Raw genomic sequence first — 21223 nt, 5'->3', positions numbered from 1 at the left:
TTTACAAACAGCAGGCAATGGTTTTAAAATGACCAAGATCTAACGGTTACTAAAGCCTTCGTCTGAGTGTAAAATGTCCTGAACATAGATCGAAAACTCCACGCTAGGAAATATAAATACCCATTTGTTTTACAATGCCCTGTGGCTGGAGGCCCTGCCAGGTAAACCAATATTGCGTGCATTTGTTTTGGTTTTGGTATGGTGAAATACACACTTTTTTTAAGAATAACGCAATTCTGAATAACTAAAAACTTGTGATTCTGTGCCCAATGTTCTTCTTATATCATTTTTAAGCGACACGGGGCCTAAGCTTGGTGAGAATCGAAAAATATAGATCTAATCTTTCCTTTCCTACTTTCTTTCCTCATAATAAAAAGATTTTAGGAAATTGTACATACTAAGCATACTATAAGCTTGATTAGTGTACCTCAGACTTGCTGCTTGAAATTATATGGTATGATTTGAGAAATCAATGTCTAATAAAAAGAAAAAAAGTAGTGTGAGGATAAAAAGGAACGAATGCAAAAGATTAACAGAAGATAGAAGGTTAATCAAAAAAGCAACTTTCATAGCTGTAAATAGACATTGTAAAATAGAAATCCACTATAAAAATCTAAAAAAATAAATGATCTACAGTTACAAATATACCGTCCTTCTATACTAGGGCTTGTTAAGTTTAATACAACTACATAATGCATTACAGAATGCAGACAAAGTAAAACAGACAGGCATTGTTGCTTCAAGAGCAAGTTATTCGCTTAACATAAAAATGCGCAAAAACAGGAGCAGCTGCATGAAAATTTGGCAAACATCAAGGCAAAAGGGGACTGAACTTAAGAGTGGTGCAGATTGCGGATTTTATCAGATTTCATCGCTTTCACCTTTTTGAAGTCCTACGGTTACCGAACAAAACACGATTTTTATTTCAGCCCATATATAAAAATCTAAGGTAAAAGGCGACACAAATTTGAATATCATGGCACAGAATTGAGATATCAGAACAATAACACAGAGGTTATTAGCGACTTGGGGAGTTTTCCAGTACCCTTAGTGATGGGGAAAATGAAAAATAGTTATGAATTCATTTTGAATTTCTCTATCTCAGCTACGGTTTTCGATTGGTTTGGTTACAACTCACAGGAAACCAAACTCAAATTAGGTAAAATTAGGTTCTTCCGCATGGAGAGCGAGGCAGTTAAAACTAACGAAAATGAGGTCCCATAAAACGACACAAGGCCTCCAACACCAATAGAAAGGGCTAGTAAAGCGACAGTCTATAGGTGCGTAAATCTCTGCTCTACAAGAGAGGGCGCAGCGCAGATTTTATGGTCCGGCAATCAAATACATTTTCGTGGAACAAAGAAAAGTTCAATTCCGTAAGAAGCTTGGAAAAATATAACATAGCTTTGAAGACACTGGAAAATTTAAACACTGTTTTTTAACTAGGACACTTATTGAATTTCCTTTTTTCGCGCTTGAAGAATATCTTCATTTGTAGGTTAACAGTGAAATTCTTTGCGATTTACCAGATGCACGCAGTAAAGAATTTGGATATTCAAAAACTCAGTTTTGACCCCATTCCATATATGGGGATATGGTCATCGTCGGCCAATGGAACCTGATGGATTTAGTACTGAGTGGATAGCCTTCTTCCATGCCTCCATACCCTCTTTATTGTCACTCTGCAAAAAAAGCATAGGCCTATAGCCAAAAAGTCTTGATAATATTCAGGCACTGATTCAATACAGTTTGATCCGGTAGCTACGCGATTGTATCATAATAATAGCAGCCTGGATATTATGCAAGAGTCCTCGAGACCTTTCTTAAAACTGAAGAATCAGTAGTAGAAAAATCAAACATTTCTGAGCTGTTTGGAGACGGTAACTTTTTAAATTGAAACTTAAATTCTTAAAGACTGTGGTAACGTGGAGATTTACTTTGGCCATAGAAACATTGGGTTTGCAAGCAGTGCCGTAAAAGCATGAACATGGGCACGACAGTTAGAGTATAGCACCAGACAAGATACGAAAAATTTACATATCATAGTAATCATTAAAAAACAGCAGGCAAACCTGAATATAAAATTTTCTATTTGGTGTTTCCATTTCTAGAACATTCTCTCTTCCTGCATACCTAAAATTTCAAAAAGAAGATTTAAGAAATCTTTCGCAAACAAGAAGAGACGCGAACAAAAAGGATCTTTTATGAAGCTCTTTATACAGAAGAAACCAACTCGTATTCCACTTCTCTTATTGCCCCCGGGTTTATACGGGTATGAAATAGAAGAGACGGGGTTCTAGTGCCAAAAACCCCTAGAGTCGTTTCTACTTAGATGACTTTTCAAACTCTGTTGAATTGAAACTGATAATCGTAAGCTTATTGAAGAAAATTCTAGCTTCCTTATGATCGAAAAAGCCATTCTGGACAAAAAAAACAATTGAAAATTTTCAATCAAATCCCAGGTTTATTCTTATCTAAATACCTTATTCAATTGATATTTGTAGTATCAAACAGAATTGAACACCAAATAAGAGAAAATGTGCATGAATTTGCGAAGAGCAGGAACTAGCTGTAGTTGATATTGAGCTTTTTATAGAAATCACATTTTGGAAGGATACATTTTTTATAGAGGGGAAACTGGTTTCTATCGAAAGGTGTGATGCCAGAAAGTCCTCGATAAGAGTCTATAACGGGACAGAAAAAGGTGGTGATATCAGAAGCAACAAGGAAGAAGCAACAGGGAAGAAGCAACGAGACGGCTCGAAAGGAATCACAATGCAAAGGGGGCTTAAAAATCAGTAACCCCTCATCAGATAATGTTGCCAAACTAACAGAAAAACTTTCTTTGATCATCTTATAATGTTATTCAAACAGATATATTGCAAAAATTATTGACAACAAAATATATTGCAACATAAAAGCTATTGAAATAATTCACATTACGCCTATTTAAATGCAAAAGCATAAGAAGTTTGGAACTAAAAAAAACAAAAGCAAGAGCAAACCTTGGGGATTCACGCACGCCTAGAATATCTTGTGACAGAATCGATCGAATTGGTTCTTTATCCTAGAACGACAATATACATTTGCTTACGATAAAGAATTAATATTTGTTTGAAAAGAAAAGGGCACAGCAAAGTTTATTTTAATCCAGAGGGGAAAAGTGCCAAATAGATCGTATGCCAGATCCTCCGAAAATGTTAGTGACAGTAGTACGAAAATATCAATAAGATATATAATCTAGATAAAATTGATAAAATAAACTAATTTTTTGTTCATGTGTACGGGGCGCAATCAGAGCGAATATTGTAATTTTGGACTTTTTGTAACAAGGCCAATGGCGCAAGGAAAAGGCAACAATATTAAAATTGTTGCTATATGCACGAACCATTTTGATTATTAGAGGGTTTGAATAATGGTAGCAAAGAGGTTCATTATTGTCAGAATACAGCACAAAAGTGTATATTTGACTTCAGTAGATGTGAAGTTGACGCACACTGGAACTCCCAAACTATGTACACTCACTGGACAAATACTTCACAGAATTGTATACCCTATTCGATGTTTACAGTTTGTCAAAAAGGATTCAGCCTAAACTAGCATAGCTAATGAAAAAGAACACGATTCGAGTTTATGAAGCAAGCGGATTTACAAACCTCTTTATTTTCGAAGTAACAAAGCTTTACTACGCTTAGTGTGAAATATCTTCGTTTCCAAGACTTCATCTTAAAATGAAAGAGGCAGTAGGGTTAGTCAAATAGAAAAATTCTAAAAAAAGAACTTTTACTGAAAGGAACAAAGAAACTTACCCCAGGATACTAGTGGCATTTGTGGCTTTGTAACTGCAAGGGTATTGGCACAAGCGGGGAACAAGTATCCAGAAGGTAAAATGAGCCATAGTAAGCCTTTGTAAGTAAACCTTGATGATAAGTAAAAAATGACAGAAAACCTATGCTATAGCCAAGAAAGTTGCGGAGACGTAAAAACGAACGTCTACTGAGGAGCGAGTAACCTTCCCAACACACTGCAAACGACCATGCGCAGTAATGATTATGCTGAATACGCATGCTCTGTCAGTAAAAGAACGGGGAAATTCATTTGACAGAGGAAATTTTACCGAAAATCTTGAATTAGCCACCTGGAACTTATAAATCTAGTCAGTTTTAAGATGGGGCTTATTCGAGAAGGGGGACTTATACGAGGAGCCGCAGCGTTTATTAGAAAATCCAACTTTTGGATGCTGCGTTTAATAGAGGGCGGCGTTTATCAGAGGACGGTGATTAATACAAAATGAATAAAAGATAAAAAGAAACAAAATAATGTTTTCTTTTTCCCAAAAATACGTAATAAAGTTTGTGTGAAAAAAAGTTCACAAAAATGTGATGACGTTATGGAAATGTCAAGGAATGTCAATATCCCTGTTTCTGTCCCAGTCCTGGCCTCTATGACATAACAAATTTCACATCCTTCGAATAGAAAGCGTATAAACTATTTGTTACTTCTTGTTTGCTTGTGGTTTTTCATGAACGCCACATTTCAAAATGCGGCGTCTAAAAGAGGGCGCCGTTTATCATAGGGCAGCTTTTTTTTACAAATGGTTGGCTGAATGTGCGGCGTTCAATAGAGGACGGCGTTTATCAGAGGGAGGCGTTTATCAGAGGGAGGCGTTTATCAGAAGGCGTTGTTCATTAGGGGAATACGGCATTTCAATTTTTTTCCATTCGCCACTGATTTCTATGAGTAATCAGTCATGGACTTTGATGAGGTATCATTCTTTGTGTCTCGACTAAGCACCCATGCATGGCGATCAAATGCAAAAATTGGCACTGAGCATAATTCGTGGGTGGGGGTTTATTAGCAGTTTTTAATTCCACAGAGAGGGGTAATTCGAGGGGTATTCAAGGGGGGGCTTATACAAAGGGGAGGACAATTCCATGATTTATGATAAATACTTTATCACTTTCCCAACAAAATCTCATTAGAACTTCAGAGTATTCAGCATTGTATGACACAACCTACATTCTTTATGTTTTGCATCTGCATTTAAAGACAAACACTTGATTGTGCAACTATGAAAATATTTCCTCCCATACTCACAACAGCACCTTGCTTGAAACACCAGCCTTCCATTAGTGGTTTTATCCCCCCTTGCTTTTGTAGAGACTTTTCGGCCTCCTGGAAAGAAGAATTGAGCTTTTGTGCTTGTTTGTATCTCAATCAAAGGAACATGTTTCAGGATCCTTTGAAATCATAGTTGCTGATAACTAACCTGATTCCTCCTGCCCTCAATGTGACCACAGCTTGCCCAGCTAAAAGACTCTTAACTTTTAATGAAATAAAAGACACAAAGGTAGGAGGAGTTCTGTAATGTGCATATCTAGTAGCAAGTGGCTATCTAAGTGGCCATTAAAAACTTTGTATGATAACAGTTAGTACCTAAAGAGAAGAAAGGCAGGGAAATCTAAATTTTCATCCATTTGATACAAAAGTTACTCTATACCGCAAATCCTCAAATTGCCCCCCTCCCTCAATGAAGCCCCCGCCCTACAACTACAAACTGCCATTAAGCATAAGCTCCGCTTCGCTTTGAATAAGCTCCCACTGCTACCATAAATCCCTGAATTGGCCTCCTCTCTATTTGTTTATTTTTGCCAAAAATTCATACTTTTGGTAATAATTAATCAAATTTCATAAAGAAATTCCCACTAAAATATTAGAGGTCTTTTAATAATATCTTGTTAATGACTACTAATCTTATAAGCCCCCCTACTATAAGCTCCTGTCAAAAAACCTCAACCAAAAATATCAAAAATAAATAAGCCCTTAGGGGGCTTATTCCAGCATTTACGGTATATCTTGAAAGAGAATATGAACTGTTTTTTATGGTGCAGATACAAGACCAAGGAATAATGGAGTTACCTTGGGTGTTTTCACAACCACACCACCAATAATAGAAGTATGATAGCCAATGCTGCCATCTAGGGCAACTTCTTTTTTATCTTTATCACCTTCACTCCTGACTCTTTCTCTAGGATTGACCTAAAGAAGAGAAAACATTTCTGTATCATGTTATCCATTAAGAGCAAAGCTTCTGAGCAAAAATTTAGCCATCAGAAAAAAAACAATCAAACTATGATTCTCACACCATGCTAAAAAATAAAAATGAATATTATAGTACACAGTTACATTGGGCCATGAATTCCTTTTTAACTTTTTCCATTAAGAAAATTAGCAACACAAACTGAAAAAAAACAAGAAATGCCTCATAATAGGAGCCAAGCTGAATGTTGACTTCATTCTAAAGGTTTAAGCAAATAACTTGAAAACTGACAGAAAATGGTTTCCTCTGTTACCAAGGAAAAATGGTCCTTGCCAGAAATATCGATTTAATGCGACTTTTTAAATAAAGTGCTATATCTAGATGTCTAAAAATATGCACATTAAAAAAATTTGCATTACATTATTTGCATAAATTACATGGAAAATGTTTGAAGCAAATAACAGATAACTAAAACAGGTTTTTAAATTTGAAAAGATGTTTCTTGTACTGCCACCTATTTCAAAATTTTGCAATAGCAACAAATTTGATTTCAGAATTTGATTTCAGAACGCTTTGATGGGAAATAAGAAAAACACAAGGCATATACATACAGCAGCTTCGTGTAAAGAATTCACCCAGTCTAACATATTTTCTCTTGAATGTGAAGACAAGTAATATTTTTTGGCAGGAACACTGATTTCTGAAATTAAAATTGAAACCTTTAATAAACTAAAAATGGAAGTTCAATCTGAATAACAAGCTCAGAAAATAACTCTTTAAGTTTTTTTAACTTCCAGTTCATTGCTTAGTTGCCATGAACTTAGAAAAACACAGGTCAAAGAATGAATTTTTCAAGTTGAGAAACCCAATAGCTTTGACCTTTGTTTCTTATAAAAAAAAATATTTTTGTGGTATATGAAATAGGTTCTAGAGATTATTTCATGGCAAAACGAAATGGGATTTCTGAAGCATTCAAATGGGCTCAGATGATTTACAAGGTTGGTCTGCACTGCACTGCAATGAACACAAAATGCCTTTGGTGCAGTTCTCCATCTTATGCTTATCAATCATCTGATTTTCCAGTAATCTAAATTAAAGATAATTTGATATGTGGTACAGGATGGTTTTAAGTTGCAACTTTTGGGTTTCATGCTTAGCCTAAGCTGTGAGGAACTCAGAGTTGCGACTTAGACTTATCCTGCACTACACTCCATAAAGCAAAAGCAGCTCTTCTATATTATGGCACTGAGCTGTGTATGATGTAAACAGTAATTTTCCAGGGAAAAAATGTATAAAAGAAGTATTTCGCTTCACTTCTACACTACACCCATTAAAGATATTCTATTGACACAATTATGAAAGAGGAAAGACTGAATGCAGTGAGCTGAACAGAAAAAGAAACTACAAACCAAAACAATGAGGTATCTTTGGTCTTTGTGTTGAAACTGCAACCTGAAGTACAAAATATTTTGGAATTTACCAAGTCAGTTTATAGATAATGACCATGCTAAATGATACAGAAGAAGATGCATCTTTTTAGCATTTATTCAAATATTAAAAAACAATCTAAGTCACAAATGATTGTAAGATTGCGCTGGAGCATTCAGGATAGCTGTGGAGGCCCATACCCTTGATAATTTACATTAAATATTGTTCTTTGCAGCAGCTTTGTCAAACCTGGAAGATTTCATAGTATTAAGAGAAAAGCTGTGCTCCTCAATCAAAAGATGCAGGCTACACCTTTGTTGTGTCACATAAATATCATTTATACATATTTCTCTGTTTTGATATTAAAGTGGGCTATAACATCCAAAATGAATAAATAAATTAGAGTACAAAAGAAACAGCAGCAGAGAAAAATTTAAGTTGCATAAGAAAAAAAAGCACCTGTGTTATGTCTTTAATATTTATAGAACCATCCTTTTGTGCAGATGGCTCAGCCTGTGAAGGAAATAAGTACTTTGCTAAGAATGTTCTGAATCTTGGACTTTACACAAACAATGTGATAAACAGTTGCCTCATCTCATGGTTAAATTAAGCACCAACCTAAAAAGTTGCAACTTAGAGCAGTCCCATTTTTCACACCAAAGCATGCAATGAGCATTTTGGAACCAACAACTAAACATTAAACCATGAAGTTCATCTCCAGTTTCCATTTTTTTAAATAATTTATGTAATATATGATTCTTGTGAACCACACAGAATGTGGCAAGTTTAGAGAGTAATAATATTTGGAATATCAAGCAGATCAAATGTAGCAAACATTTTATAAAATAAATTCTCTAGAAAATACTCACAAAAGGATCCTCTCTATAATATTCCAGTATTTCTTTCTTTCTTCTCAAAACAAAAAACCTCTTTGTGAAGAATTTCAGCTCATCATCCTCTATTTCCAAATACCCTTTCATCTTTTTCGGAATATTTTCAGTTGACCAAGATTGTCCAGCCATGAATGTTTTTCTGTTACCACCAAAGTAGCTAAACAAACAGAATGTGAGTACGCTTGAAGACATTCTCTTAAAACCTAGTTGAAACATCAGCTAAACTACTTGGATTCCAAAAAGTTAAAATGGAATCCTATGTTAAACCTCTGGAATTGAGTAGTTGCCATTGTTATGGTTAATAAAAAACTAAATAAGCAAATTGCAATTCAAATATGGTTTGCCGATGTACAAATTTTACTATGCACAGCTCTTGTTCTTCATATAGACTTTAATAATATGAAAATGGAAAAACGAACGGCTTCTGGTATAAACAAATGAAGAAACTTTTATAGATACAATTTAATACAAGATATAACAAGCACGAGGGTTTCATTTAGTGAGAAAATGCAAGCAAAGGTGAAAAGTCTGCTCCACAAAAACCAAATTCTTACCTTGTAATCTGCCTAAATGTGGGCCTAATTAAACAAACAGGCCTCCTTGATGCCTGGCAACAGAAATAGACCTTTGTGCTGTAGGCCCCTGTTAAAACTGTCAGCACAATATCAAAATGTCAAAGGTTTTACTGTCCCGTTCAACCATAAAAGGAGATCCCGAAAGCAACCAACACAACAAGATCTCCCAGATAAAAACACGGAAACAAAATGGCACCTCAAGAAATGGTAAGTACTCGATGCAAAGGTCGGTGGATACACGAAAGTAGGTGGGACGTATTATTAAAATGTTTTGCACACTCCTGCATGATTTACATGTAGGATACCTCTTCGAATTGACACCGACTCCGTCATCAGACTTAAATTTTCTTTTAATACTGACCTTCCTTTTAAGTGTACTTTGCTCTGAATGCAATAATGCTGATTTTTAAACTCTCTTTAAACCCGCAAAATATCCCTTGGTGGCAGGGGTTGCATTTAATGTTGAGTAGACTTGTAATAATGCCCACTTACAGATGGTTGTAAACGATAACTGGATAATTTATTTACGGAAAGATATGGAAAATAACGTACAATTTATGGGTGCTTTCTTTACCACTACAAAACCCTTAGATGGGCACAAATATATCAAGGACTTCAAATTAAATTCATTTCAAAAAGTCAGAGTAGCGTTGTGTTGGGGTAAGGCCCACACTGATTGTAAGAATTTTTTTTGCTAAAATTAGTGCAATTCTGCAATCGTCTAATGAACATCTAGTTTTCAAAGAGTTATTTAAACATTTCTAGGGGCAAGTATCAAAATTTGCCGGGAAAGTGTCACGATCCCCTTTGGCCAGGCTAGCCTTCGCCCTTCACCTATCTGGACAATGTTTCGTTAATTTAAGGTTGTGTACAATTACACAGTAATTATTTGTCCCCTTGCCCTTTTGGCGGCCCTGGGGCAGAGCACCGCAAGATAACTTATAAACCAAGCAATCAAGAAAACACAACAAATGGAAAATGTCTTATTTAGTTTCGAACTGCGACGGCATCAGTTGGGTGCCTTAGTTAGACGTTTTGCAAAACAGTCTTTGATACGGGTATCAAACAGTGGTAAAAAACCTTCAATATTTACCAGAAATGAAATGCAAATCAAACAAAATTTCTAACGAATTGTTACAATCTTCAATAGAGTGATACGAAGTTAAACTACAAAATTTTCATTTACAAATACTCGCAACACGACATACGAATCACACGAAATGACACCACCAAAATGAGCCTGTAGAGATTAGAAAATAAGCCATTTTGACGCTGTTACTATTTTGTTATGGACACTTCTTACTCAGCTTTCCGAGAGAGGCGCTATAGAGGAGGCTGGAAGAAAGCTGTCCCAACCTTTCAATCGGGAAAATTTGTAGCGTCATTTTGTGTTGTCAGTGAAATTTCTTAGTATTTTTCTATCCTCTCGTACAAAATTTACAGCAAGCAAAGTAGTTTATTGAAACTAGGACGGTTAGATTCTTATTGGAAAAAAACAATATTAAAATTTAACAGTATTGTAATGTGTAGTTGGGAAAAAGAGCATAACGATACTGTCCAGCTTGTTTGAAGATGTTTAAATGACTTTAGCCATGATTGAAGCACCGCAGAAGTACATCAAGATAAATTTTGGTGAAAATCTTGATGCAGTTTTTAAAAAATGGCTGATGTGAAGTTTCGTGTGACACGATATCAATTATCAGTTTTAAAAGACAAAATAATTCCTATTTGTTGACTGGTCAGGAAGAAACTGAATGCATAGTTTGACGTATTTTTTCAGCACATACTTTCACAATTGAATTGATACTAAGTGAACAAATTTACACAAGCGGCAAATTCAAATTACTATCAATTAGAATATCGAACTAACGTGTAAACAAATTGTTTGAAATGAAATTTCACAAACATGAACCGTATGGATAAAAAAGCTAAACGCTTTGAGATGAGTCTTCGTAAAACCGACAGCTTAATTACGTCATCAAATGTGATTTTTACTAATTGCATATATACAAAAATTTAATCATGAAAGACGTAGTGTGCGCTGAAGGATGCAGTCAAACCGAAGACTATCAAAACGACAGACAAGCTTTAACTCGAGGAACTGGGAGATGGGGTTGGCATCTATGGAAACAGATTTATCGGAAATTTTTCAGCAGAACAGAATTTGGAAAATGTTACATCGAATCACTCATTGCTAATATTCAAAAGCAAAACATTATTCGGTTGGTACAAATCTAGTTTTTTTCTAATGAAGAACATTGATTCTAGTATCACTTGACTGATTGCTGCCTCTTCGCCATTTTCAGCAAAGCATCAAATTCGAGATCGGATGCAGGCGCGGCTGGCCGCGTGCAAGACAAGTCGTTCTCTTCGAGGTAGCTAATATTGGCATCTGTGAAAAAGAACAAAAGATGTCAGAAAGAACAACTTAAGCAAAAAAATATATTATTTCTACTTTTCACACACTACTTTTCACAGACAGAGGGCCACACTAACAACCAAAACAGAAATTCATAAGGGCGGATATTTTTCATAATGCCGAAATGGCCATAAACAAGGGCACTCTGTCTATCGGTGCCCTTTGTTTTTTTGGGCAAGCGTATCTTGAAAATTAAAATACATTGTGGGATCTTTACGCAAAAAGCCTTATCATGCCAATCTACCCATACTACAGACCAGCGAAACTCTCTTGAAATATATCCTTGGGTTAGATGAACAGAGTCATCAAAACCTATTAGGCCGGCTCTCACTTGATTCGCATTGGTCGCGCGACTGAGCGAACGCACTTCTGTGCATACACAAGACTCAACTTCCTCTTTCGCTGCGAATACTCGACCATTTGCCGAGCGGTTCAACTCAGCTGAACGACTTGTCGCGTTCGCCAATTCGCTGATGTGCTGATTCGCTTTCGCAAAAGTCGCGCGATCAGAGCAAATTAAGTGGAAACTGGCCTTTTTCTCAAAAAATCGTTCACCTATAAGTGGGGTGTGTGTTGTACAACTGTCTCTTTTCAAGTTTTGATACATATCAAGCAAACCGGGGCTCTCTCTTAAATGAAAAGAGCCTTTTCAAGCAGAAATATTGGAAAGCAAAATCTCCAAACAGACAAAATGGCAACAAAAAACGGTCAGCAAAAATGATACCAAACTAAGCACACTGCATAAATATCAGAACAGAGCATTCGATCTAATAGGATCTTCAAAGGTGAAGGATGCTTGGGATAAGAGATCCATGAACGTAAATAAATTAATGACGTTTAACCGAGCAGTTATGACTTATAATTTTGTCAATCAGCTCTGTCTTGAAGAGCTAAAAAAATAGGTTTGTCAAAAGGTCTGCCATTTCAATATACAACACAGAGAATAGACAGGATCTCCATGCGTAAAAACTAACACTATAGTACACCAAAAAAGGTTTTTTGTACACTGGTCCATTTGCTTGGAATGAAATCCCACAATCCATCAGAGATATCAATTCCATCGTACGTAAAATTTAAAAAAGAACTAAAATTTCACCTTTTGTGCTAACAGAAATTAGCCCGGCATGACTCCATTGAAGATCAAATAAATTATACTAGATTAACCTTAATAATTTTTTTTGTAATGTGGTCTTTCTATTTGTTTATCATAACTTTTCTTTTTTACTGAATGGATGTAGTGTATAAAAAAGATTAAATGAAAAAAATGAATGAATAAGTCCGAAACTTACCGAAATCAACGTAACTGCCACCGACGAATTTTCGCCTCCCACCAAAACACAAGTCGAGAGAGGTATAATTAGGGTCGTTGTTGCCCTCTGAAAGAAGAACACATTTAATAAATACATGAAATTCAACAAGGACAATCAACTCAAAATTCTGCAGTTTGCAAAAATGGTGACCCATGAATTTGAGACATTGACGTAATATTTTCAACAGAGCTGCAAGAAATGGTTAGATGGGTGGTATTTTCATAAACCTTTCCAAAACGACGACCACCATCCATCGACCATCTTAAAAATAATTACAAAAGTATCCGTTTCTTATAATTTATTTTCGAAGTTTTCGCACCGAATCCACACAACCTATACACAACCTATACACAACCTATACACAACCTATACACAACCTATACACAACCTATACACAACCTATACACAACCTATACACAACCTATATACAACCTATACACAACCTATACACAACTTATACACAACCTATACACAACATATACACAAACCATAATGTAGGGCACCCCCGTGTATTTTATTAATACTTATTTCCTGTTCTGTTAGGTATCCTCATTCTGCTGTAGCCCTCGTAAGTAAGCTTAATTCTATAATCTAACTACGATACGGTAATTAACAATAAACCGAATGGTCTTTACCTTCTACAGCTCGAACAGCATCTTTGGAATCTTCGAAAACAATAAATGCATAGTTGTCCCTGTAAAGACAGAAAATTGGCTTTCAAGATTCGTCTCTTTATACAACTTCATTCCAAGAAAAACCTCTTAAACTAAAAAGACTAACTTCATATGACAAAAAGCAGTACAATCTTTCTGTTCTTGAGTTATTTCGCCAGTTCATGAATGACTAGCAGTGCACAATCTTTTGTGGGCCTAACCCTAGCCATGAAAATATGAACCCTTTCTGTTTTATGGAGTCCTCTGAACGGTCGTTCTTTGATTTCAAACTAACTTTGGGCCTTTTGAAAATCAGGCTACATAAAATAAAATCTATCGCCATCGCAAAAAAATGAGTTTTTTAGAAACTCGAACAATGGAGGAACATGCAAGAAAACACTTTTCATGACGGATTTACAACGATTTCCCTTTTGTTGCCCACCCTTCTTCTTAATTTGGCAAGCACTGGCAACTTAAAATCGGTCTTACCCTTCTTCTCTGAAATGCAAAGTAACTCTCTCTATCGGACCAAAGACTTCAAATCTTCTGATGAGGTCGCTTCTCGTCATGTTCTCTTTAATTCCGCCTGCGTAGACATTTCGTCTTTCATGCTAAAAAGAATAGAAAGCTCTAAACAAAGTGAAGTAAAAAGAAGCAAAACGGCTCTAAATCAAGTAACAGCCTTACAAGTTTCATGAAATTACTATGAATTACCACGAAAAAATCACATTTGAAAATATTTGGGAAGCGACTCATTTTACTGGAACATGAATGCTGGCCAGACCAAAACAGCTCCAAACGGAGACTCTACATCAGACCATATTGCAAAGAATAACCTTGCTTTCTTTCCAAGATAAGCTTAGATAATAGGTCTATTAATTCAAGCGAGAAAACTAAAACCTGAATATACCAGGAATTTAAGTTCTCAGCAAAATTAAGCGGGCTTACAAAAAATCTTGTGCATTTGACTAATCTAAGTGATCTGGCCCTTCTACGGTTATCAGAGTTTCAATTTTTCTGATGAGCAGAAAAAAAACTAAATGTAAACGTTCCTTAAATGCATAAAACAGCGAATCTATAATAGCCATAACTGGAGAACACTGTCCCGCTGTTCTTGACTTGACCAATCTCAACATTGAACACACAAATCACGTGGAATAAGCAAGGACACAAAGACCTACCCCACTTGATCTCCGTTCATGGACCAAGAAGCCAATCTTCCTTTCCTGCTCTATATCGTAAGGTACAGGCGCAGCAAGTGTGGCTAGCCTCTCATGTACATCTTCAGTCTCGTCATTTCGAACATCTACTTTGCGATGACGCCTACCTGACGAGCTGCCTCTTTCACTCCTTTCACGGAGAGATGTGCTTCGATAATAATCTTTATGAGACCGTCTGGGTTTATTATAATCATGTTCATTTCGTGCTCTTCCAGGGCTATGACTCCTTCCACTATCCCGTTTCGAATATCTATAATAGTCATATTCATCATCGCTGCAGCTACTATATTTCCTCCTCTTTCTCCTATCCTCTTTCCGCATTGGAGTTCGCCTCTCAGACTTATATTTTTCAAATCGGTCTCGCCTATCATATTCTTCATCCGAACTTGAGCTATACCCACGTGACCTTGATCTGTCACGTGATCGACTTATGTGACGCCGCAAGGGAGACCGCGATCGTGATCTGATTTTCGAATCTCTAGGAATTTTAGGAATTCTATAACACTGCTCAATAACAGATTTCAGTTTTCTCTGTGGGAAATTTTCTTTGGTTTCGCTGTCATTGTCTTGAACTTCCGTATTTGAAGTTTTGTCTTTTGGTTTAGCATCGTGGTATTCTACAACAACAACCCCATCTCTGTTGACAACCACACATTCTTTGTCTTTTATGCTTTCAACATCAACAGTTTCCATGTTCTCTGCTGTTTCTTTGAACTCATCGTCTACCTTTATACCAGCAACATCGCCATCAGTATTTGTTGTTGAGATTGTTATATGACTATAAACAACCAAGTCACATCCTAGAATTTCCTCTTCTTCTTCGCACAAGTTTAATGGCTTTTCCATGGGACTCAATGGTGGTGTTTCTGTTTGCGCTGATGATAAATACAGAAGTTGATTGCCAACATACAAGCAAAACAAACAAAACACGAGAAAAAACTGATCGCGTTGGGTTTGCATACTCCACAACAAGAACAAGACTTGAAAATGGCTTTGAAAAAAGCAAACATTTTACAATATATTGACTAAATGCTTTTTCGTCTGACACTCCTCAGAGCATAAAACATCAGAATAAGGGTCCTAAAAGAACACAATGAAAAACATATACCCTGTTGTGGATCAAAAAAGGCAAATCAGAAAATCGAAAGCACAAGACTGGTATAGTTGACCAACCAGTCCTGCATGCCTAAAGAAAAATTACCACTGGAGTCCAACAGAGAAAACAAACTCCTGCTGTCTACACAATGGCGGTTTTTTGTTTGTATGTAGATCAACAAAAGACTGCTAAAAGTTTTTTAAAAAACTGCGCCAAAACCGTTCTTTAAAAAATTTAAATAATGCTTGCTAATGTGTTTATTATCTATCTTAGGTCACCATAATAAATAAAAAATCATTTGCTATGACTACGTGTAGTAGAAATAAGTTCCTAAAACGGGCAAATGTTATTTTTTTGGAATTTACATTTCAAACTGGGCTTATAATACAAAGAAAACTTCTAGTAGTGAGATGAGAACCAAAATTGGACAGTTCTGGGCTTTGTCAAGTGTCCAAATGTATACATACAAATGGGTTTTCTTAAATTCTTAACTAAATACAAACCTGAAATTTGAAGTCTTTTCACAGGATCTTTTATTTTGAAATCAGCATCAAAATTTAATTTGGTTTCTTCCCTAATAAGGAGATAGGAAAATTGAGGTTCACAGAAGGCTAAAACTTTCACAAATACTGAATAAAAATAGACAATTCAGACAAATAATATCCATGAAATGAAATCCTCATCTTCTGAACATTGATGATTGCTAATTGCTGTAAAGATATACTACCCCTAACAAAGGTATTAAAGTATTGTACTTTTGTGAACTTTTTTGGCAGCAGTCTACAGTTAAAAACCAAATAAACAAAAGTTGAAAACATTGGCAACTCTTTCATTTCAAAATCTTATCTGTCTCATCTGTCTTTAAGCTTTGAAATTTTTTTATAGGACTAGCTAAAATTTCCTTAACACAACATGATAAACTTAAAACAACATTTGCAAAATTTCAACTCCTCATTGAATAAACATACCAAAATTTTTGTGAAAAAACAATGACACTTGATGTCTCATTGGCTTCACAAAAGGGACTCAAATTTCAATGGCCATATTGTTTACAATGGTGTCATTGTCTGATTAAAGGTACAGACAATATCTGCTTACCCTGGTGAATGCATTGGTGTTGGAAAGGCGGTCATAGCAGGGCTCATTGCAGGACTGATGGCTAAAAAAATATTTTTATCATGAAATTTTACTTGAAGACATTAAAATCTAAAAAATGCAGTGAAAATTAACTTCCTCTATTCTTTGTGAATACAGCAAAAACATATATACAATACATGCTACATCTATACCCTTTAGAGGTCACGATGGGTGCTGAGGCATCTGTTTCTTCCATATAGGCATTTGTTATTTATATACAATTTTGAAGTCTGCACAACACTACATGAAAACTAAAATAGCACCATTTCAGATGCTATATAAAAGTAAAGGTCATTGACTTTGCAGGGAATTTACATGGGTAAAATGAAAAGAAAAAATTACAAATAACAGCGTAACAAAATTAACTGTTCAGGCCTTGTGAGGAGCAAAAAACAGGTGCTTGACAAACTGAGCACCTTTAACTTTCTTGGCACTTGATTGTGCATCATCAAATATCATCAATAACAAAATTTGGTTTTCTAATTTAGTTTTTATACAGCATAAACACACTAGGTGCTTGATCAATCAAGCTCCTACAACTTTCTAGGCACATGCAGAGGTGCTTGATCAAGCTGTCTCTCTGTGCAAGGCCTGTAACTGCTCTGACATCTTATATTCTGAAGAGAGTCAGCGAAAAACTTTAGCATAAACGTCTGAAATTTTTTGCTTATAAATGCCTTTTCATCAAAGATATATATATTGTAACAAACATATAAAAGATTATGCTTTTGATGTATAAAACATGACTGCACAGTTATGCCGAGCGTCAAGCACTTTGTAACAGTTATATATATTTACTATATCAAGGATTTTATCTAAATAAATACCCTAAATTTATACACGTAAAGATAAGTAAGAAATGACTTACAAATAAGTATATATATAAAGGCTTTACGCTTTGTGAGTACACATTACTTGGTTCTGGCAGTTTATTATGAAAAATATATACATGAATGAATTCACACCTTTCTCATACTCCAAAAACTGCTCCAGCAAACTACCAATATCATTTGCCTCAATACCTAGAAAAAAAGAACAATCTGGCTAAAAACTGATGAATTAAAAGGAATAATAACTTTATCTAATTTTCTTGTTTTTACATCACTCTTTTACACCTTGAAATGGCTTTGATTTATAAAGCTCAAATGGACATTTTGCTCAATTATTTATCCAATTTATCCAATCCAATTTATTATACTGGAATCACTAGAGAGTAAAGGATTTCTTGTCAACACATTTTGAGATACAAAGCATCAAACAGCCAATTATACCAAAAAATTCACAGATGAATAATTTATATGTATATATACTTTTATTGTCTTCTAAATAGAATATATAACAAATATATAACAAAAAACAAGTGGAAAATAAAACAGTTCAGTAGTATAGCCACAAAGTAGATCAATTTCTGTACCCATAATTTCATTGTGTTTTCTTCTCTTTTAATTTGCTTAATTTTCAAGACAGAATAAGCTATTTTGAGCTAAAACAATTATATACATTTATTCCTAGAAACTGGTAATTCAATGAGACATTTAATGCAAATCTAAATCACAAAGGCTAACATTTATTACTTCTAATTTGTTGGGGGCATTTGTGCATATATATTTCTTGATAATATGCATACATATTGCTTGATAAAAACTTGTAAGATGATGATAACCACCTCTGGCTTAAAGTGGAGGGTAGCTGTGGTACAAAAAGCAATGGCCTGGCAGTTGGCTTCAAGCCCCCTATCTATTATATATGTTGTCATGCCCCTTCAAACAAAATGCATTTTAAGGATAATTTGGAAGTCAAACTGTTGATGGAAATGGAACAGCACAACAAAAAAGTAATGAAACACAAATGTACATTGATTTATTACTTACCATCTGATATACATTCTGCCATAGTGGCTCCCACATGAGACGCAGCACACAATGTAACCTTAGAAAAAAAAATATTTTCAAATGCTTGAAATGATAACTCATATAATTGATAATGAGATGAAACCAAAAAGGGGTGTAATACTTCATGGTTATCTAATTAAAATATTTTCTGTACATGTTGATGATAAGGATAATCAGGAAGCAAAATAAACTATTCATGAAGCACATATTTTCTTCCTACCAATAACTAATATTACATTTTGATTCATTCAATCATTAACCTGTGAGACACCTAAATGTCTAGCGTCTAGCATTCCTAGAAGCTGGTAATTGTAAGTAGGATTTGAGTTTGAGTTAAAAGCTCACTACTTTTGCAAGTTCAATGTGAAGCAAATTTTAAATGCTTTCCAAAGCATACTTTTCACCTTTTAGGCACATCATGTTTACTTTTTAATATTATAATTAAAACTTGTGTTGGCTCTTACACATTAAAACCACTTTCTTTACATTAAATCGCTTGTCACAGTCAATAAATACGAATTTCGACTACCTCACGACGGGAAGTGAAGACGTTTGCTAGCGGAAATCATTTACCTACCTGTTGTGGCAAATACTAATAATACCAAATAAAATAATAGTTTGTTCTTCAGTGTTGCTTAAACTGTAGTACCAATATTTTACATTGCAACAACAGGCCATAAAGCAGTTTTTGCTACCGAAATATGCCTTAGAAAATTCTTTACGCATTCCTACACAATCTTTGCTTTGCAAATCGTTTCAGAAATACCAGGAAATTTGATTCTGTACAACTTATATAATTAAAATAACAATCTAATAAACTGTAAAAACTTCGTTAAATGAATTCATTAAAGTGCATGGTTTCATTTCTATGCAGGAGAACTGTTGACCGAGAAAGAGCTTGCCAACCAGGGACTGAAAGATGAATGAATGCGGGTACTATGTGAGAACGTGTTAGGCCCAAATGCTTGTACTTCGACCCTCGTCAGCATTCTTACGAAACAATCATCTCGTTTGTAACAAGAGCCTTAAATAGAGGGCTGTCAGAATGTAGCGATATTCTACAACTTTATAATGTAAAAATCAATACCTCTTCGCTGAATTTCACCATACTGTCTATCGGTGAGCCTGAAAATCCCGAATCGTCCTCTTCTTCAAGAACACGTGTAACCGGCTCCGAACACAATACTCGACTTAATGTATCATCTTCGTTAACTTGGCGAAGCGATTTCAGTATGTCTTCTGAATCATCACAATCTAAAGAATTGTTTCTAGCATTCGATTCTACTTTGCTCATCATACTCCGCGTACACAGCATAAATTAAAACATTTCTAAGAAAACACCATAGGCAAGTCCTAAGCTTCCGAAGCATGTGCTTGACCTTGTGAATGCAATAGGAAGCCAAGTCACACCACGCTCCTCCTGTGCAGCGTTAACGGTTCTCCTCTGCGTAGCTTTCTGGCACCTCTATAAACTCATACCCCAGATGCCAACATTGCACCCACATACATGCAAACAGGATTTCTTTTTCGCAACATTTTTCTGAGTTTGCTTTTTCCATAAATGTTTACACCTGTTCATCGGCGAATTCGGTTGTAGACCAGAGGCACAAGGGGGCGGGAGCATTGCCACCCGATGAAAGACTCTACCAGATCAATATTTTCTAAACCAGTTTTTGGCGTAGAATTCAAATCTGGAGGTTGATCGGGCGGGAGAGGACGTTTTCCGGGATACAAGGGGTTTTGTCCAAAAACTGGGATGCAGCCTGTGAATGAGCTAGCAATGGCCACACGAAGAGGAACTTTATCAGACCAACTTTTTCTAAACCAGTTTTTGGTGCAGAATTCGAATCTGGATGTTGATCGGGCGGGAGAGGTTGCTTTTCCGAGATGCAGGGGACATTTTCCAAAACGGGGACGCAGCTTGTGAATGTGCTGTCAATGACGAGACGACCCGAGAAGGAACTTTGCCAAACCAACATTTTCCAGACAAGTTTTTGTTGTAGAATTCAAAACTGAAAGTTGATCGGGTGGGAGAAGAGATTTTCCGAGAAACGGGGGCTTTGTCCAAAAATTGGGATAAAGCCTCTGAATGTCCTATGAATAGATTAAGTTGTATTTCTCATGCATGTTTAGCAATGAGAAATATCACCTCCAGTCGACAAACAGTAGCGCTGCTGTCAGCATTGTGGCTCTTGTCTTAGGGAGAGGGTTTACATTTAGGGAAATTTGGTTTGGGAAAAGGAATTAGTGAATCATTTTGCTATGTGAGTTATCGCTTCAACGTTCAAACCTCAAACCATAACAGATTTACATTAGCTTCTCTTGTCCAGATAAAAATTTCAAGACCATAAGCTATTATGTCTCTAAATTCTTCTCCTGGTTGTCTTCATTAAATTCCAGAAGGCCCTTTTTCCTTAAGGCAGAAATTACGAAACATTATCATTGCCTATTAATGCGTGGGTTCCCATCATCCTTCTAGAAAATGACATGCCCAGCCTTCATAAACTGATAGATAACAGCAATGGCAAAAACAGACAGCTCTACGATCTTTCAGCGTGTT

At 35.7% G+C, this 21223-nt stretch overlaps 2 protein-coding genes across 2 annotated transcripts; both read right to left on the bottom strand.

Moving 5' to 3' along the window:
* Nucleotides 1-564: 564 nt before the first annotated feature.
* On the bottom strand, nt 565-9398 carry LOC135696244 (pleckstrin homology domain-containing family A member 1). The gene is made up of 11 exons (XM_065215574.2): nt 8916-9398; nt 8338-8518; nt 7928-7981; nt 7450-7492; nt 6652-6740; nt 5920-6039; nt 5098-5175; nt 3657-3725; nt 3006-3067; nt 2073-2133; nt 565-1682 (listed from the first exon to the last, which is right to left on the bottom strand). Exons 2-11 carry the CDS (start codon nt 8488-8490, stop codon nt 1599-1601), a joined length of 813 nt encoding a protein of 270 aa, XP_065071646.2. The 5' UTR covers nt 8491-8518; nt 8916-9398; the 3' UTR covers nt 565-1598.
* Nucleotides 9399-10024: 626 nt separating this feature from the next.
* On the bottom strand, nt 10025-20085 carry LOC135696239 (uncharacterized). Its single transcript, XM_065215562.2, has 10 exons — nt 19751-20085; nt 18643-18700; nt 17737-17793; nt 16733-16793; nt 16138-16208; nt 14500-15413; nt 13808-13929; nt 13301-13359; nt 12645-12731; nt 10025-11328 (listed from the first exon to the last, which is right to left on the bottom strand). Exons 1-10 carry the CDS (start codon nt 19976-19978, stop codon nt 11207-11209), a joined length of 1779 nt encoding a protein of 592 aa, XP_065071634.2. The 5' UTR covers nt 19979-20085; the 3' UTR covers nt 10025-11206.
* Between the last annotated feature and the right edge of the window lie 1138 nt (nt 20086-21223).

Source organism: Rhopilema esculentum, chromosome 14 (genome assembly GCF_057945365.1).
Source record: "Rhopilema esculentum isolate cy_ngs chromosome 14, ASM5794536v1, whole genome shotgun sequence".
NCBI classification, from domain to species: Eukaryota; Metazoa; Cnidaria; class Scyphozoa; order Rhizostomeae; family Rhizostomatidae; genus Rhopilema; species Rhopilema esculentum.
This window is presented reverse-complemented; position numbering and strand designations above follow the sequence as displayed.

What these genes read in the sequence shown, in the direction of transcription:
- LOC135696244 (XM_065215574.2), bottom strand. Translation starts at nt 8,490, where the DNA reads ATGGCTGGACAATCTTGGTCAACTGAAAATATTCCGAAAAAGATGAAA. An exon ending in GTTTCAAGCAAGGTGCTGTT is followed by an intron (nt 3,726 to 5,097) that starts GTGAGTATGGGA and finishes TTTCATTTTAAG; the next exon opens with ATGAAGTCTTGGAAACGAAG. An exon ending in GGCGTGCGTGAATCCCCAAG is followed by an intron (nt 2,134 to 3,005) that starts GTTTGCTCTTGC and finishes TTGAAATTTTAG; the next exon opens with GTATGCAGGAAGAGAGAATG.
- LOC135696239 (XM_065215562.2), bottom strand. Translation starts at nt 19,978, where the DNA reads ATGCTGTGTACGCGGAGTATGATGAGCAAAGTAGAATCGAATGCTAGA. An exon ending in GGCAGAATGTATATCAGATG is followed by an intron (nt 17,794 to 18,642) that starts GTAAGTAATAAA and finishes CTTTTTTTCTAG; the next exon opens with GTATTGAGGCAAATGATATT. An exon ending in ATGAACGGAGATCAAGTGGG is followed by an intron (nt 13,930 to 14,499) that starts GTAGGTCTTTGT and finishes TATTCTTTTTAG; the next exon opens with CATGAAAGACGAAATGTCTA.